This window comes from Myotis nattereri (genome assembly GCF_964212035.1).
Source record: "Myotis nattereri genome assembly, chromosome: 10".
NCBI lineage: Eukaryota > Metazoa > Chordata > Mammalia > Chiroptera > Vespertilionidae > Myotis > Myotis nattereri.
Window position 1 is genome coordinate 71835267 of NC_138085.1, and position 19382 is coordinate 71854648.

At 39.2% G+C, this 19382-nt stretch overlaps 1 protein-coding gene across 2 annotated transcripts in view; it reads right to left on the minus strand.

Moving 5' to 3' along the window:
• BABAM2 (BRISC and BRCA1 A complex member 2) overlaps positions 1-19382 on the minus strand; it is a 353123-nt gene that overhangs the window by 267267 nt on the left and 66474 nt on the right. For both annotated transcript variants that reach the window (XM_081100973.1, XM_081100974.1), the window contains one exon: positions 11504-11598. In XM_081100973.1, the coding sequence (XP_080957099.1) occupies positions 11504-11598 (95 nt within the window). The remainder of the gene's footprint in view (positions 1-11503; positions 11599-19382) is intronic.

Here is a 19382-nt window from a genome sequence, read left to right on the forward strand (position 1 = left end):
GAACCATGACCTTCTGGTTCATGGTTCGATCCATGCATGACCTTCCGGTTCATGGGTCGATGCTCAATCACTGATACACACTAACCAAGTGAGACTTTTTCCTTTTTAATGTGCCTATCCTTTTAGATAAACCAAGAACAGCAAAATAATCCCAAACGTATAGACTTTCAATAAGTACCAAAACCTCTCCTATATGAAATTAAATGTGAATGTGCTGCTTCAAATCATAAAGGGAGCTAGAGGACTGCTTTGAAAACATAAACACTTCCTAAACCCTCTGTAGTTATAATTATAGAATGATCTTGTCATTTTGGCTTCCACACCTCCAGTTTCATTTCCATTTGTCCATTCAAATGTTACTTTTTTTATTCCTATAACAGCCTTGTGAGATAAGTACTAATATTAGCAGTTTTATCAATAAGTAAATGTATAAATGTTAGGTACCTTAGACAACATAATCTGCCTTGTAATCAATAGAGCTGAGACCAGAATTCAGATCGATCTCACCCATACTCGTTTTCAGTACCTATGGTCTCAGCCCTGGTTATACACTAGAACTGGCTTTCTAAAACCACTGATGCCGAGGCTCTACCTAAATGACAAAATTAGAACCTTTAAGAGATAGGACCCAGACTCAGGATATTTCCAGTTGTCCCCAAGAAAGAACCATAGCATTACACAAAGCACTACAAGATCAGAAGACGAGAAAGAAGGATGGCAGACATGGCCTTTATTTATTATGAAGTTATCTATTTGCAAAGCCATGTTCAATGTCATTTTCTTTAGTACCTTACAGGTAACCATTCCCCACTCCCAAATCAGTAAAAATCAAGAAAAAGTCACTTAATTTTAATATTTGTCTAGATAACGTGCATTGGGAACATAAATCCAAACACCCACCAAAATGTATAAGATAATTCCAGTTCAAACACCCTCTGGATGATTTACAGTTTTATAACCTCTTTACTGTTCTCTCCCATTCATTTCTGCATCACTGGCCTTTGAAAAGAGATTTTTTTTTCCTTCTCCCAAAAGAATTAGTAAAGTTAAGTTTTAAATGGTCATTGTTTTCATTCATCACATTAAAGATATTATTAAAATGTCTTCTATTTTCCCTTGTTGCTATAAACAGTCAGCTAACAGTCTACCAATCACTGTTTTGTTTTCTCTGGCTGTTTTTAAGTTTTTCTCATTGTGTTTGGTTTCCTGTAATTTTGCCATGATATATCTAGAAGTGTATTTCTTTCAATATACCTGCTTAGAGTTCATTGGAATTCCTGAATCTGAGGAATTACATTGATTAATTTTTGTATGCTGGATACATTCAGTTCTTTCAAAACAATCTATATCCTATCTAATAAAAGACAAAAAGGGTAATTAACCGTACCTCCGCTACATTTCCCATTGGCTAATCAGCGAGATATGCAAATTAACTGCCAACAAAGATGGTGGCCGGCAGCCACACAGCTGAAGTGAGCAGGAGGCTTGCTTGCTCCAGTGATGGAGGAAGCCAAGGTTCCTCGCCTGCCGCAGCCTGGCTCTGAGCTCCGAAAGCAACAAAGTTTTAATTATAGAAGCTAAACAAACCCCAGATACCTGCTTTCAGCCAGCCGCAGCCTCAGAGCTGGAGCGAGCAGGATGGCAACAAAGTTTCAATTATAGAAGCCAAACAAACCCCAGATACCTACTTTCAGCCAGCCATGGCCTCAAAGCTGGGAGCGCCAGTGACAACAACAAAGTTTCAATTATAGAAGGTAAATAAATCCCAGAATAAAAAAAAAAAATTAAAAGGAGAGGCTGGGAGCTTCAGTTGCCGGCCAGCCTGAAAAGGGCCCTCAGCCCCTCACCCAGACTAGCCAGGGACCCCAGTGGGAACCCCCACCCTGAAGGGGGTGTGACCAGCTGCAAACAGCCATCAGCCCCTCACCCAGGCTGGCCAGGTACCCAAGCAGGACCCCCACCCTGATCCGGGAGACCCTTCAGGGCAAACCAGACAGCCCCCACCCGTGCACCAGGCCTCTATCCTATATAGTAAAAGGGCAATATGCAAACTGACTCTAACAGCAGAAAGACTGGGAATGACTGGTCACTATGACACACACTGACCACCAGGGGGCAGACGCTCAATGCAGGAGCTGCCCTCTGGTGGTTAGTGTGCTCCCACATGGGGGAGCTCTGCTCAGCCACAAGCCAGGCTGATGGCTGACAGTACAGCGGTGGTCGTGGGAGCCTCTCCTGCCTCCTCAGCAGCGCTAAGGATGTCCGACTGCAGCTTAGGTCTGCTCCCCGCTGGCAAGTGGACATCCCCCGAGGGCTGCCGGGCTGCCAGAGGGATGTCTGATTGCCAGCTTAGGCCCAATCCCCCGGAGAGCAGGCCTAAACCAGCAGGTGGTCATCCCCTGAGGGGTCCCAGACTGCAAGAGGGCACAGGCCGGGCTGAGGGCCCCCAATTTTTGTGCACCGGGCCTTTAGTATATATATAAAAAGCCTAAGCGATAGTCTGACTGTTCTCCTGGTAGCTACGACACGCAATGACCACCAGGGGGGAGATGCTCCAACCAGTAGAGGAGAGAGGCCAATTCCTCATGGAATCGGCATGGGTTAGGTTGCTGCTGGGGCACTGTTGGCTCCAAATCTGTTTCACCTGCAACCCGGACCCAGAGATCAGTATCTACCTGATCCCCACAGGCCAGGCTGAGGGACCCCACCAGGCCTCTAGTTTTACTATAAATATAACAAATATAGAGACGGCTTCACAAAGCCAAAATGTATAGCTCAATAATAAAAAAAAATACCAACACCCTAAGTTAACCAGTGCATTCTATCTCCCAGAGTAATATCCAGCGCATTCATTGTCCAAGTGAAGCTAACAAGTCTAATTCTAAGACTTCCACTCATGATGTCAGACTTTCTCTTCTTCTAGAGTTCTGACACTGGTTGGAGGTATTGAGAAACACTAGGGAGACCTGAGAACAATGCCAGCAGAGCAGAAGGCAAAGCAAAGTTCTGATGACATCGTTTGAGCCCTAAAACCAGTCATGCTCCAAGCTATCTTTACCCCTGGTCTTTTTGGTTATGTGACTCAATAAATTCTCTTTTTACTTAAGCCAGTGTGGTTACATTTTCTGTCACCTGAATGCTACCAGGTTCTAACTGCTACAATTCATCATGTGGTTTCCCTTCCTAAAGTATTTCTCCTTCATCCAAATTGTGTTACTTTTCCTTTGGATCGGCCTTTGAAACAGGTGGAGAATGTGAAATAACTTAGAGATCCTGAGGGAGTATAATCAACAATCAACTGTATATTTTAAAATGTATAATAAAAATTTGACTCCCCTAAAAAATGAATATATATACATGAAGTTTATAACTATTTCCAGAAGTGTACTTAACAGCAGGTGGCTAAAAAGTAAAAGCTTCAAACATTTCTGGAATCCTCAATACCAAAGGGGGAGAAAAACATCTTCAGATCATAAACATCTCACAAAAGCTTCAATGTCTTTGTAAACCATGTATTTTTAAAAAAGAAAAGAACAAAACCTAAGGCTGAAGCAATTTCTTAAAATCACAGCCTAATCTATTAATGAACAATATCTAGCTCTATATTCTAAATCGATGACCACGTTGCCTCAATCTACATCTGTATTTTCTACTATTGGCCAATGCAAACTCTCCTCCAAGAAAACTGGTTCACTCAGTGCTTCCATATGCCATCCTTGGTCTGTGATGATTCTCTGTAGCTGTCTTTGTGCCCACAGTGCCACCCCCTCCGTTCATCTTCTGAAGCCTCCTCCTGCTTAACGACCTTCCTCTTCCAGCAACCCTTAGATCACCACAGGCTTAAGCATCACTACTTCATCAGAACCCCTGTACCATTAATGTGGTATTTGGCATAGTCATTCATTAAAAAACAAAAACAAAAAAAAAACCTTAGCGTGTACTTACTAAGTGCCTGTACCACAAATAATAATAAAAATACATAAAAACCCAACTCTTTGAGGAGAGTGGAAAGGATAGGAAGCAATAAGGGATGACAATGAGAGATGACCAACCAAAACCAAATAATTTTGAAAGCGAATCATTAATGACTCCTCTAGATAACCAAACTCTTGAGCTACCATGCTTCACACTCAACCCAGTACCTCATTTTCCCAAAAGCATTTTTACATTTTCAATCTAGTAAATCAAAACTAGCAACATCTACCGAACGTTATATTTGCCATTGGATTTCAAAAATAACTTGGGTTGCCTTTTTTTTCATTTGTCTTATGAGAGTGAACATTTTGAATGTACCTTGTTTGTACTTTCAAGATGTTCTGTTTTTCTACAACTGTGCTTTTAAAGCCTTGTTTATAACACAAGTCTTCAAAATTATATGTGTATTGCATATGTGTATATATTAATACTCCTTTCCTTAATCCAAAATTGATCATAATAGCAACACCTTTGGAAAAATAGATTAAATCATAAATCACCATTTTTAAATCAGGTCACTTCCACTGTCTCCCTGTAGGAAGTACATTTTACAAAGAATAATGACACCAATATTCTTCCTTCTTCATAAAATGTTTCCATGGCTGAGGAGTAAAAACAGATCATGGTAGAAGTACAAGTAGAGTTTTTAATTCATTGGTACATAAACCAATTTTGCATTGAAATTTCTGGTAAGTTTCTCATATTCACAGACAACCGTATAGTGATTACCAGAGGGAAAAGGGATGGAGGGCGGGGAAGAAGAAGGTATAGGGGGATAAATGGTGATGGACAGAGACTTGACTTGGAGTGGTGAACACACAATACAATATATAAATGATAAATTACAGAATTGTACACCTAAAACCTATACAATTTTATTAATCAATGTCACCCCAATAAATTCAATTAAAAAGAAAAAATAAACTACCTCTGAAAAGCAGAGTGGAGCTATCAGCAATCTTACAAGACAAAATTTAGAATTTGAGATCCATCAGGGCAAAGATCCACACTGTCTGGGTGATTTAATGTTTGAGAAATTATGACATTCTATCTTAAAATATTTTAAAGATTAAGGCACTTAAAAGTGTCTAGGAATTGCCTGGCTAGTGTTTCTCAGTGGTTAAGCATTGACCCATGCACTAAAAGGTCACCGGTTCGATTCCTGGTCAAGGCACATGCCTGGGTTGTTGGCTTGATCCCCTGTTGGGGTGTGCAGGAGGTAGCCAATGCATGTTTCTCTCTCATCGATTTTCCTCTCTCTCTCCCTTCCTCTCTCTCTATAAAATCAATAAAAACGTATTTTTTTAAAAAAGTGTCTAGGAACACTGACCGCTCCAGACTCTTGGATGAAAACCCTAAAGAGCTCTACCTCAGGAACAGCAGTGAGCCAGAGGGAGCCAGACCCTGACCAAAGCTACAAACCAGCCAAACTCAGCAGGGTGCCCATCTGGATTAGGGTGATCTGCCAACATCTATATGCCTGTGAGAAGGGACAATGAACCCTCTCTCTAGAATAAGATAGCATCATTTGGAGCCTCTAGAGCTTTTTTAAAAATTTTTTTTTATTGATTTCAGAGAATGGATGGGAGAATGAGAGAGGGAAAGAGGGACAGAAACATCAATGATGAGAGAGAACCATTGATTGGCTGCCTTCTGCACCCTCAATCACCTACTGGGGACTGAGTGTACAAACCAGACATGAGCCCTGACTGGGAATCAAACCGTGACCTCCTGGTTCATGGGTCGATGCTCCACACTGGCCAGGTGGAGCCTCTATGTTTTTAACTGAATTGTCTGATGTTCATTCAAAACTATTAGAAATATCAAATACAGTACCACATGGTTGATAACCAAAGAAAAAAGCAGGCAAAACAAATAGACCCAATAATATTCCAAATACTAGAACTGACTCATACGGACTTAGAAATAAGTATAATCAGTATGTGCAAGAAAATGGAGAAAATTATAGATGAAAAGACAAATTCACCAAAGAGTTTATGGAAAATAATCAAACAGAATTAAAAAAGATTTTACCTAAAGTTAAGAACTCATTAGAGGGGTTTCATAGCAGATTAGACATGGCAGAAAACAATACACTAAGATAAGTTAGGCATTATCTACTTGTGCTAGTTATTCATTTATTGCCTCTCATCTCCCAAATCTACTTTTCTCTGTCCTATTTATGAAACGGGGGTTGGATCTTGTAAACAATTTTTTTCCTTTGCCAGCTGGTGTTTAGCTTGTCAATGAAAGTGATGAAGGGACAGTACGAGGCGCAACAGAAGAGAAGCTTCTTATCCTAGTTCTGGTGAACTTTCTGTAGCTGCGCCTATAGTACAGCTGCCAGAGGCATGTAGGAGACCAGTCGTGCTCACCCTTCCGCCTATTTAACTGCACCCAGACCATTTCTACTCTCCAGCCCTGGCCAACCAGAACCCAGTGGGCCACACACCAGTGAAGGTCTCCACCATCCATGGGCTACAGCCACACCCTCTCCAGTCCAGAGGTCAGAGTCTCAGCATTAGTGGTAGGGGGAGATGTGAGGGAGGATCTTCCAAGTTTGTTCCTTCTTGGGTGTCCTCCCTCAGCCCTGGGGTAGCTACTCTATACAATCGCTATTCTTACATTCTTTAGAATTCTCTTTTGCTCCTTTAAATTGTTAATAATTCTCTATATTCAATTTTCCTATTCAAATTACTAGTACGGTTTCTGTCTCCTACCTGGAATCCAATTGATAAACTTTTTAAGTTTCATTTTAATTTTAACTTGTTTGTTCTTTCAAGATGTTGTTTTTCGGAGGGAAAATGACGGAGGTATAAACGGACGTGTCCGGTGCCTTGTCCTGGAGCAGATAAGGGTGAGCAGCTGAAACGGGTAAGATGTTGTTTTTCCACAATTGTGCTTTTAAAGCCTTGTTTATAGCACATGCCTTCAAAATTATATGTGTATGCATATGTATATATATGAATAGTCCTCTCCTTAATTTTCTATACATGTGACCCAATAAGTCCACTCTTCAGCAAATACCCACCGGAAATGCACACATACTAGTATATTCACTGAGATATGTACCACTTACAGGAGCACTATTCACAACAGCAAGAAACTAAAATAATCCAGATGGTGATCAATAACAATGGATAAAGAAACTGTGATATGTTCAGTTTATATAGTTTATATATTCAGTTTACATTGCTCAATACTATGAGCAATGAGCATACAACAACAACAAATTGTATAGGTGGAGTTCACAAATAAATGTTGAGTGAAAAAAAGTCAGACATACAAGTCCATACTTGATTCCATTTGTAGAAAGACTGAAAAGAGACAAAACTAATCATGGTGGTGTAAGTCAGCAAAATGTTTACCCTTGGCAAAAATGGTCACAGTGACGGAGGGGGCATGAGTAGGGCCTCTGGACACTGGGAGTGTTCTGTTTCTTGATCTAGGTACTGGTTACGTGGTGTGTTTACTTTCTAAAATTCACCACGCTATACACTTGTGATTTGTACACTCTTCTGTAGTATATTATTCTTCAATAAGTTACACCAAAATATCAAGTACTTATAACCAATCAAATAATGTTTCTAACTCCCTGGCACCTCCCAAATGTGGATCTGATAACTGCTCCTCCTACACAGCCCCACAGCACCCTGTGCATATACCTCTACCCAGCACGTATCACCCATGGCTGCAATTCTATGCACTTATCTGTCTTGAGCGCTATGTCCAGCTTGAAGGCTAACGATGAAACTTTTATAGGTCTCAAATGAAGCATTAATAGATATCTGAACAATGACGGAGCACTCTATTATAAAGATATTACAGGCCATGGACATGGAAGTGTCTAGGACTAGGAGCACCACATATCTGGGCAGCATTTTTCAACAGTGGGCCATGCACTCCATACCAGCTTCACACATTCTTTGCATCTATGTCGTGTCTACAGGGCATGAGCACTAGTTTGCAAGGACACATTCAAAAGATGTCTTTCTGCAAGTAGCACAGTGAAGAGCAGGGGAAGAGAAGTGACAAAGCATTAGTACAATACTTTTTTCTATGCTAACATTCCACGCTAGCAGAAGAGTCAAGAATTGTACAACATGGGCAGTGCCTGCAGTAGCAGTAGCTCCCCCAACCTGAAGATGATTGTCTCAAAGACAAAACTGCCCTCACCTTCTTCAAACTAGGACAGTGATTCTCAACCTTGGCTGCACATTAGAATCACATGGGAATCTTTTTAAAATCCTGATTTCTGGGCCTCATCCTCCGGAAATTCTGTTTCTTTGTTATGGGGTGGGGCCACAACATTAGTAACAAAGAAACAGAATTTCCAGAGGATGAGGTCCAGAAATCAGGATTTTAAAAAGATTCCCAGGTGATTCTAATCCGCAGCCAAGGTTGAGAACCACTGAACTGGGAAGTTAGATATCAGTGGTTCCCAATATTGCCATGATTACAACATGTTCTTCTCATTTAATTTTGTGATCCACCCTTCCTCCTTTATGCAATTTTATTTTAAATTGAAATGAATTATCATTATTATTTTCAGGGGAAATAATTTCACAATACCCTCTGAGGTAGCTGAATATACCACAGGGTGTTGCAAAAGCCAGGCTGAAAATCACTGCTTCAGAGCTTCTGTTAACTGATTTTTATGCCCCAAACTTCTCTAAAACTGAGTCTTTTTCTTCTATTTTGAAATTATCATTGAAAACATATTTTCTAGCTTCAGAAACCAACAAGTCCCTTAAGGAATACAAAACCTTAAAGCAACCTATTCCCCTAACAAACACGAATGTAGAGGTATATATATTTGTATACCTCTACACACCAGGTGCTCTTCTAGGTACTAGCAGCGAACAAAACTAACTCCATTCTCTCATGCAGCTTCCACTCCAGTGAAATGATGCAAAATATCATTATGATGCACAGCCATCCGGGAAATGCAACCCAAGACACAGTGAGATACCACTTCCTACCCACTAGGATTGCTATAATCATAAAGACAGATAATAACAAACATTGGTGAGGAATTAGAGAAACTGGAACACATATACACTGCTGGCGGGAATGTACAATGGTACAGGCACTTTGGAAAACAGTCTGGGAATTCCTCAAAAAACTAAACACAGAGTTACCATTTAACCCTGCAATTCCACTCGTAGGGATATACACCCAAGAGAAATAAAAATTTATCCACACAACAGCAATATTTTTAACAGATGAAATGTGGAAACAACCAAATATTCACCAACCAACAATGGATAAATAAAAAGTTGTGTATGCATACAATGGAATATTATTTGGCAATAGAAAAACAGTGATATATGCTACATTGAAAACAGTCTGCTACACAGTGCAATATACAGATCTTGTAACATAGACACCTATATGTTCATATTGACTAATGTCACCCCAATAAAGTTAATTTTAAAAAGCTTAAAAAAATAACAGTATGCTCACAGAAAATCAGTCACACAAAAAAACACATATTGTATAATTCCATTTATAAGAAATGTCCAAAATAGGCAAATCCATATAGACATAATATAGATTAGTTATTGCCTAGAAGGAACAAGAGTTTCTTTTAGGGGTGATGACAATGTTCTAAATTTGACTGGTGATGGTTGCACAATTCAATGAATACACTAAAAACCATTCAATTACACACTTTAAATGGGTAAATTGCATGACATATAAATTATGTCTCAATAAAGCTGTCATTTAAAAAAATTAGAGCTGTCCCCAAACTGGAAAATGACCCTTCATTGGAAATAATGTGAGGCAAAGGCAGATTGGTTTCTGTTGGGAATATTACTGTAAAAGATTAATTCAATTAGTGCTTCCCAATAGCAATTCAGACTAATACATAAAAATTATTCAGAAAATGTAATTACTCTGGCTTCCTAAAGTATCTAACTCAGTATGCCCACTGGGTTCAGGAATCTGTATTTTTAACAAGCTCCCTAAATTATTCTTATGTATATCAAAAGTGGGAACCACTAGACTACTAAGATTCTAACTCAGTGATTTATGATTCTCTGGTATCTGTGAGAGATCTATCTCTATATCTGGTATCTATCTAGTATTTTCATTCATCTAAGAATTTCAAAGTCCTTATTGGCACTCATTTCCCTGAGTTACAAAGGTCTGAGTTTAGAAAGAGGTGGCTTCATCTGATGGATTAGAACACCACATATTTATATTAACCTTATGTGTATCTTTTATTTAAGCCAGTGGTTCTCAACCTTCTGGCCCTTTAAATACAGGTCCTCATGTTGTGACCCAACCACAAAATTATTTTCATTGCTACTTCATAACTGTAATGTTGCTACTTTATGAATCGTAATGTAAATATCTGATATGCAGGTTGGTCTTAGGTGACCCCTGTTAAAGGGTCATTTGACCGCCAAAGGGGTCGCGACCCACAGGTTGAGAACCGCTGCTAATTCACTTTCTTCAGATAAGCCCTTCAGCTCAATATGGGATGAATATATAACACACAGTATCTACAGGGGCCATACCTAAACTACAATTTTTTAAAAAACCAGCCAAAGTAACAGTTTTTTGGTAATTATTAGAAATTTAGCAACAAAATCATCCTACTCCTGCCAACCATATTTTTACAACTGTGTTATAAAATTTAAGATAATTCTTTAAGTTTGGGTTAAAACTTCCTATTTAATACTTCCCTTTTTAAAAAGGGAGGGGACAAGATTTCTGAGTAAGTCATCAAAACTCTAAATTACAAAACTTAAATGAGACAAAAAATTCCAAAATCCAAAACTAAGAACATTGTTTTGAACAACAATAAAACTTCTTATAGTAGAGGCACCATAGCAAAATCGAACTTGGTAAGGAAAGAGACATTTTTTCTGGCCAGACTTTTTTTTAACAAAATGGCACATTTTCTCCACCAGCCACGCAAAGCACACCATGTTTATATAAACCTCATGTGCTCTGACAAGTCCCACCACCCCCTTCTTGCCTTCATTCCAGAGACATCTTACTTCAACTGCGAAGCTTTGGGTCTTGTAGACTTAATCTGGTCTTTACCCTTCTGATAATAATACTGAGATAATATGGATTCAAGTCCAAATTTGACACTTTCACTTACATTACAAAAAATAAAAAGGCCTCTCAGCCAAAAAACACTCCTCTAACAAGCCCTGTGATGAAGTGTTAGTAAACATTAGAAAATTGATTGCAGGCATGAAATATTAAGTTAAAACAAAGAAAATGTTTTCAACATGTCTCAAGCTGGAGAAAAAATATTTTAACCAATATGCTAGAGAATTTCATTAATTCAAAATAGTCTGAAAGTAAAGCTGCAATGAAAAAATAAAAACACCTCTTACTTAAATTCTTTTAGCACATTAAGAGTTGTACTTATTTCACAAAACAGAGAAAAAAGTGGTGGGAAAAGTCCACGTTTGGCAAATTTAACTATTAAGCAACTGTCCAAAGCTAATTTTATTTTCTTTCAACAAATGAAGAATATCCAAATGAGCCTGCAGTTACTCACATGCAGAGCCGAGGGGTCTGGCAGGAATTCAGCATCTTCTCCAAAGATAAAATCAGGGGGCAGCTCTGGGTATTGGGCATTGAAAATTATATCCCCTGAAATAAAAGAAAATGTCAGACCCTTCTCATTTCCTTGTTAAGATATAACATTCTGAGGAATGCACCAGAAAAAGTTCTGGAAGATGTTTATTTTAGACAAAAAAAAAAAAAAAATTGAAAAACACTTTCTGAATGATTAATTCTCCAAACAAAAGAACTGATATCCTCTTTTAAATTAACATCCACAACACGCAATCAAAAATTTTAATCTCCTAACACACTATAAATGTAAATAAACAGTAGGAAGGTATAAAAAGCCACATACAAAATACATGGAGATATTTTTGTTACAGTCCAGGCATTGCCTGCTAATTAACAGGCCTTGAACGAGGACTGATGCTCTAAAAATATAGTGATTTCCTGGAAGAAATTAAACATGTAGACCTTTGGTATAATGGAAAGAACATTGGCTTGGAGTAAAAAAAAGTCAGGTGTATAGCCATAAGGTCTCCTAATTATTTAGTATTCAAATCATCTTGGGCAAGTTGTAACTTCTTTACACTTCAGTTTCCTCATCAGTAAAAGTGGGATATAAGAGCACTAACTTCACAGATTTGTTCATAAAGTTATTCGTTCGTATAAAATTTATAAAGTTAATAAAGAGACCAACCACATGTGAGGATAAAAGACCACCATGCACTAGCACAGTGTCTGGTATATAGCAAGCACTCAGTAACTGATAAGGGAATACTAGTGTTGTTATTACTAGTATTATTTTGAAACATGACAAATTACAAAGCCTCCTTAGCAAATCTGTGTTGTAAATTCTCCTACCTCTCTGTTCCTTTCCTGTCTCCCTCTTTAGCTCCCTTTTTATTCCCTCCATTCACCCCAAGAATCAGTCCTCACCATTCTGCTAATACAAATAAGCAGATTAGTACACCATAATCTAACACACATATACTGGGTTCTAGTATATAGGAGTATGTATACTAGTGTACTTGCATACCATATATCCATACACACACATACAGTTATATCAGTCCAATCATTTTTACTGCTTAAACAATATCTTCATGGTGATATCCAAATTTAAACATTCAGACTTCAGTTCTCATTTGAGCCTTTCTACCTCTATGTACTAGGTATTTCAATGTCAAACTCAACAAATCTAAAAACATGCTCATGCCCTGACTGGTTTGGCTCAGTAGATAGAGCGTCGGCCTGCGGACTCAAGGTTCCCGGGTTCGATTCCAGTCAAGGGCATGTACCTTGGTTGCAGGCACATCCCCGGTGGGGGGTATGCAGGAGGCAGCTATTCGATATTTCTCTCTCATCAATGTTTCTTTTTTATTATTATTATTATTATTATTTTTATTATTAGTTAAGGTATTACAAATGTGTCCTCATCCCCCCCATTAACCCCCAACCTCCCCCCCACACACACACACACTCATGCTCCCATCCCCCCGTTGTCCATGTCCATTGGTTTGGCTTATATACATGTATACAAGTCCTTCGGTTGATCTCTTCCCCTTACCCCCGCCCTCTCCTACTTTCCTTCTGGGGATTGATAGCCTGATCGCTGTTTCTCATCAATGTTTCTAACTCTCTATCCCTCTCCCTCCTCTCTGTAAAAAATCAATAAAATATATTTTTTTAAAAAATAAATAAAAATAAAAAAATAAAACCATGCTCATCACTGTCTCTTTTCGCACCCCTCTCTTCCCCTAGCTGACTTCCCTATTTCTAGGGATGGCACTGTTATTCCTTAATCATCATGCTGAAGCTTTGGTATCATCTTCAACCCTACCTGTACCCTTTATACTCACAGAAAACAAAATGTTTCTCATATGGATATGTCCCACTGCTCACAGCTATATCCAGGCCCAGATGACCTAGTCCAGTGATGGCGAACCTTTTGAGCTCGGCATGTCAGCATTTTGAAAAACCCTAACTTAACTCTGGTGCCGTGTCACATACAGAAATTTTTGGATATTTGCAACCATAGTAAAACAAAGACTTATATTTTTGATATTTATTTTATATATTTAAATGCCATTTAACAAAGAAAAATCAACCAAAGAAATGAGTTCGCATGTCTAACACGCGTGTCAGAGGTTCGCCATCACTGACCTAGTCCATACATTCATGCATCCAATGAACAAACATTTAAACTCGGCTCTAGGCTCTATGCTAAGCACTAAAGACCAAGCAAAGAACTCTGCTCTTGAAGAGCTGGCAGGACTAGAAGAATTCAGTTATGACCATATCCTCTTAAATGATCTCCTAATACCAGTTTCCCTCCAGCCCATAATACATACTGTCACAAAGTAAATCTTCTTGAAGTACTGCTTTGCCCCAAAACTTCCTAGCTAAAAAAATATCTAAATGATTCTCTAATGTCAAATGGAGTGAGGGCAAGCTTTTCCAACTGGCATTAAGGCTTCCAAAATACAATGTTCCTATTTATTTTTCCATTCTTCTCTCTATCTACAAGCCAATACCAATTTTCTATTCCAGTTGATATGATCCACTCACTCACTGACCTTCAAATACTATGACATGTAGTTGAAATGCTCTTACCCCTTCTTCAGTTCTTACCCATCCTTTATGAGCCCGCTTAATTATCTTTTCTTGCATAAAGGCTTCCCTAATAAATTCAGAACTGATCATTGTTCTTTATGAAATTCAACAATACTATTTGGTTATGTCATTCACTTGAGTATTGAAATGTAGTCATATTATTTTTATTGTTTCATTAATTTTTAAAATTCATAATAAACACACCCTATAATGTGAGCACTGTGATACACACTGCGTCAATACAAAGATGGTTATCCTCTAGGAGCCTACATTTTGTGAGAGAGACAAGACATAAACTTGATCTTCCTAAATATCTTGTAAGCATTCAGAAAACAAGCATGCTCTTATATTTATTTCATATCTCTGACAAAGCAAAATGCAACACATACAAAATAGATTCAAGAAATACTCAATATATGAAAGAAATTCTATTCTCTACATTGAATATCTAAGTACTGACAAAAATCTACAGTAAAGAATAAAGTATAGAAGAGTTATTACTTCTACCACTTTCTGTAAGGAATAAATCTGAGCAAGAATATATCCTTTAGAAGTTGGGCTTAGAATTAAATTATCAAAAGTTAGTACCAAAAAAAAAAAAAAAGTTGGTACAGCCCTGACTAGTGTTGCTCAATAGTTAAAGCATTGACCCACCCACCAAAGGGTGGCAGGTTCGCTTCCCAGTCAAGGGCATATACCTGGATTGCAGGTTCAACCCCCAACCCCAGTCAAGGTGTTTGCAGGAGGCAACCAATTGATGTGTGTCTGTCTCACATCAATGTTTCTCTCTCCTCTCTCCTCTCTCCTCTCTCCTCTCTCCTCTCCCTCTCCTTCTCCCTCTCCCTCTCTCCTCCTCCCTCCTTCCCGCCCTTCCTTCCACTCTCTCTAAAATAAAAATCAATGGAAAAAATATATTTGGGTGAGGCTTAACAAAAAATAAAATAAAATAAATAAAAGTTACTACAATCCGTCCCTTCATCCAACCCACAATCTGGTTGTCAACTATATCTATTATGAGTTATAAAATTTCTTCAAATCTGCCAACTATAAAGCATTAATCCAAGCCAAGATGAAGAAGAACTGGTGAAAACAATACGAATGCCCTGATTACTCATTCTTATTCAACTACACCCAGCATGAACAATTCCTCAGGAGGACATGTACATTAGAGCTACGTTTTCAAAAGCTCTATGGCTGGCATACTTTAGTGACCTTTAGAAAAAAAAAATCATAAAGTTAATAAAGCAAAGGCATTAAAGTTTTGGAAAAAGCCAAGCTAGAATCCATTGTGCCTCAATGCTCAAAAAATAAATAGCATGCTAAATTCCAATAGAAGCAATTTTATTATTTTTGTTTCTACTGAAGACACAAAGCTTGCTTTTCAAATTCTCAAAGGAGCATTGTCAGTAATACATCGTATTTCCAAACCACCAAACATTAAAAATCTGATCCAAGGATATTCACTCTTGCCAATCCTATTCAGCATTGTACTGCAACTTCTAGCCAGGGCACTTAGGCAAGAAAAATGAATAAATGGCATCTAGATTGGCTATAAAATCCAAAAGAAATAAAAAATAAACTATGAGAACCAATAAGTTCAGCAAGGTTGCAAAATACAAGGTAAATGTATAAAATCAATTGCATTTCTATACATTATCAATGAACAATCTAAAATGAAATTAAGAAAGCAATTTCACTTACAACAGCATAAATAAGAATAAAATACTTAGGAATAAACTTAACAAAAGAAATGTAAGATTGTACACTTAAAAACTACAGACATTCGTGAAAAATGTTAAAGAAGGCCTACATAAATGGGAGATATCGCATGTCCATGAATCAGAAGACTTAATATTGTTCAGATGACAATGCCACCTAAATCAAACTACAGATTTCATATAATCCTTATCAAAATCCCTGACATATTTGTTGCAGAAATTGACAAACCAATCCTAAAAGTCATATGTATATGCAAGGGATCCAGAATGGCCAAAAAGCAATCTTGAAAACGCAAGGTTGTAGGACTTACACTTGCCAACTGAAAATTTATTCCCAATTCAAAACCACAGTAATCAAAACAGTGTGGTACTGGCATAAGCAGAGACATTCTGATCAATGGAATAGAATTCAGAGTCTAGCAATAAACTTTCACATTTATAGTCAATTGATTTTGACAAAGGCACTAAGACAATTCAATGGGGGCAAAGAGAAAATACTGAGTGTTGGCGAGGCTGTGGAAAAACTGGAACCCTTGTGAGCCACGGGTGGGAATGTAAACTGGTGTCGCGACTATGGAAAACAATATGGCGACTCCTCAAAAATTTTTAAATGGAATTACCATGTAATTCAGCAATTCTACCAAAACAAGTGAAATCGGTGTTTCAAAGAGATATTTGTACACTATTATTCCCAATATAGTAGAGTCTAACTAAAGCAATTGCCCATTGACAGTTAAAAAGATGAACATACACAATGGAACATTAAATTTAACCTTAAAAAGGACATTTTGGCACATGCTATTACATGAATAAAGCTTGAGAATGTTATGGTAAGCAAAATAAGCCAGTCACAAAAAGACAAGAACTATGTGATTCTACTTATATGAAGTATCTCTGTCAAATTCATAGAGACAGAAAGAAGAATGGTGGTTGGCAAGGGCTAGGGGAAAAGGAAATGGGGAGTTGTTTAATGGATATAAAGAGTTTGTTTTACAAAATGAAAAGAGTTATGGAGATTGGATGCACAACAATATGAATGTACTTAACACTACCGAAATGTACACTTAAAAATTATTAAGATGGAGAGAAACTAAGATGGCGGCATAGATAAACACCGGGAAATAGTCGCCTCCCACAGCAATTGAAAATTATCCCAAAGGACGGAACAAACATCGTCCAGAAAAACAGGAAGGCTGGCTGAGTATAATTTCTACAACTAGAAGACAAGAAAAGCACGCTGAGAGCCAGAGGAGCTGCGGAGGCTGAGTGCAGAGGTACGGCGGCGGCTCGCGCACGCGGAAAGGGTGTGGCACCTGAGGACGCGGCTGTCTTTTTGAATCACAAGTTCCCGACTGCTCTGATCTCCGGTTCTGGGAAGTCTCTGGGGACCCAGGACACATACGGGGAGAGGCTGCTCTCTCAGGCGGCAGCAGGTGAACTTGAGGGCGGATTTCCCTCAGAGGTGCTTGCAGCCATTACCGGGACACTGAGACGCGCGACTCCGGGCGCGGAGAATCAGCCATTGCTTCTTTCTCCGGCCTTTTGACTCCCTGAGACCCTGCCCCACCCAGGCTGCGGCAGAGGCTTTTGCATGTGAATGCCCCGGCCCTTTGCAACCTGATAATTACCTAACTGCAGCCGGGCCAGCCAGACCCGGAACTTCCAAGAGAAGGCCCAAGGCCCCGCAGCGGCTTGCATTGCTTCACAGCTGAGCCTCTTCGTGGCCTGGCTGTGAGGCCTCAGGCAGGGGCTGAATTAGCACCTCCTTAGATCCAGGAGCCACTGTACCCAGTGGTCAGAGGGGGACCATTCTCCCACTTCAGACACAGCTGCTTCCCACAGCCAATTGGCCTGGAGGTCAATTCCTCCCAGTGATCCTACATCAACCAAGGCACAAAGAGTGCACCAAGAGTGTCCACCCCAGGTAACTGGGGAGGCTGAGCCACTGGGCCCTATAGGACACCTGGCGCGCAGGGCCACTCTATCAACACAGGGAAGCAGCCAAAATGCGGAGACAGAGAAACAGGTCACAATTGTCAGAAACGGAGGAGGACAGACGACTGGATATAGAGTTCAAGGCCACGTTTATAAGGTTTGTCAAGAATTTTATGGAAACCGCCGATAAATTTAATGAATCCCTCAAGGAGTATAGTGAGACCATGGAGGACATGAAAAAGGACCAACTAGAAATTAAGCATACACTGACTGAAATAAAGAATATTTTACAGAGATCCAACAGCAGACAAGAGGATCCCAAGAATCAAGTCAAAGATTTGAAATACAAAGAAACAAAAAATACCCAACCGAAAAAGAAAAAAGAAAAGAGATTCAAAAAGTATGAAGATAGTGTAAGGAACCTCTGGGACAACTTCAAGCGTACCAACATCAGAATTATAGGGGTACCAGAAGGAGAGAGAGGGCAAGATATTGAAAACCTTTTTGAAGAAATAATGACAGAAAACTTCCCCCACCTGGTGAAAGAAATGGACCTACAAGTCCAAGAAGCGCAGAGAACCCCAAACAAAAGGAATCCAAAGAGGACCACACCAAGACACATCATAATTAAAATGCCAAGAGCAAAAGATAAAGAGAGAATCTTAAAAGCAGCAAGAGAAAGACAGTCAGTTACCTACAAGGGAGTACCCATCCGACTGCCAGCTGATTTCTCAACAGAAACCATGCAGGCCAGAAGAGAGTGGCAAGAAATATTCAAAGAGATGAATAGCAAGAGCCTGCAACCAAGATTACTTTATCCAGCAAAGCTATCATTCAGAATGGAAGGTCAGATAAAGAGCTTCACGGATAAGAAAAAGCTAAAGGAGTTCATCACCACCAAACCAGGATTATATGAAATGCTGAAAGGTATTCTTTAAGAAGAGGAAGAAGAAAAAGGAACTCTTACCATTTGCCACAGCATCGATGGAACTGGAGAGCGGGTAAATACCACAAGATCTCACTTATTTGTGGAATATAATGAACAACATAAACTGATGAACAAGGACTGATCCAGAGACGGAGAGGCTTTGATTGGACTGTCGGGCCTTGGAGGGAAGGTAGGGGAGGGTGGGGGCAAGGGGGAAGGATCAACCAAAGAACTTATATGCAAGCATATAGGACTAACCAATGGACACGGACAACGGGGGGGTGAGGGGATGAGCGGGGGGGTGGGGGGGTAGAGGGTACACATATGTAATATCTTAATCAATAAAAAAATATTTAAAAAAAAATTATTAAGATGCTAAATTTTATGTTATGCATATTTTACCACAATTAAAAAAAAAAAATTTAGCCCAGCCGGCATGGCTCAGTGGTTGAACATCGACCTATACATTGTCAGACTAAACCAGAAGGTCACGTTTCGATTCCTGGGCAGGGCATATGCCAGGGTTGCAAGGCTTGATCCCCAGTGGGGGGGCGTGCAGGAGGCAGCCGATCAATGATTCTCTCTCATCATTGATGTTTCGATCTCTCTCTCCCTCTCCCTTCCTCTCTGAAATCAATAAAAATATATATTTTAAAAAAAAATTTTAATAAAAG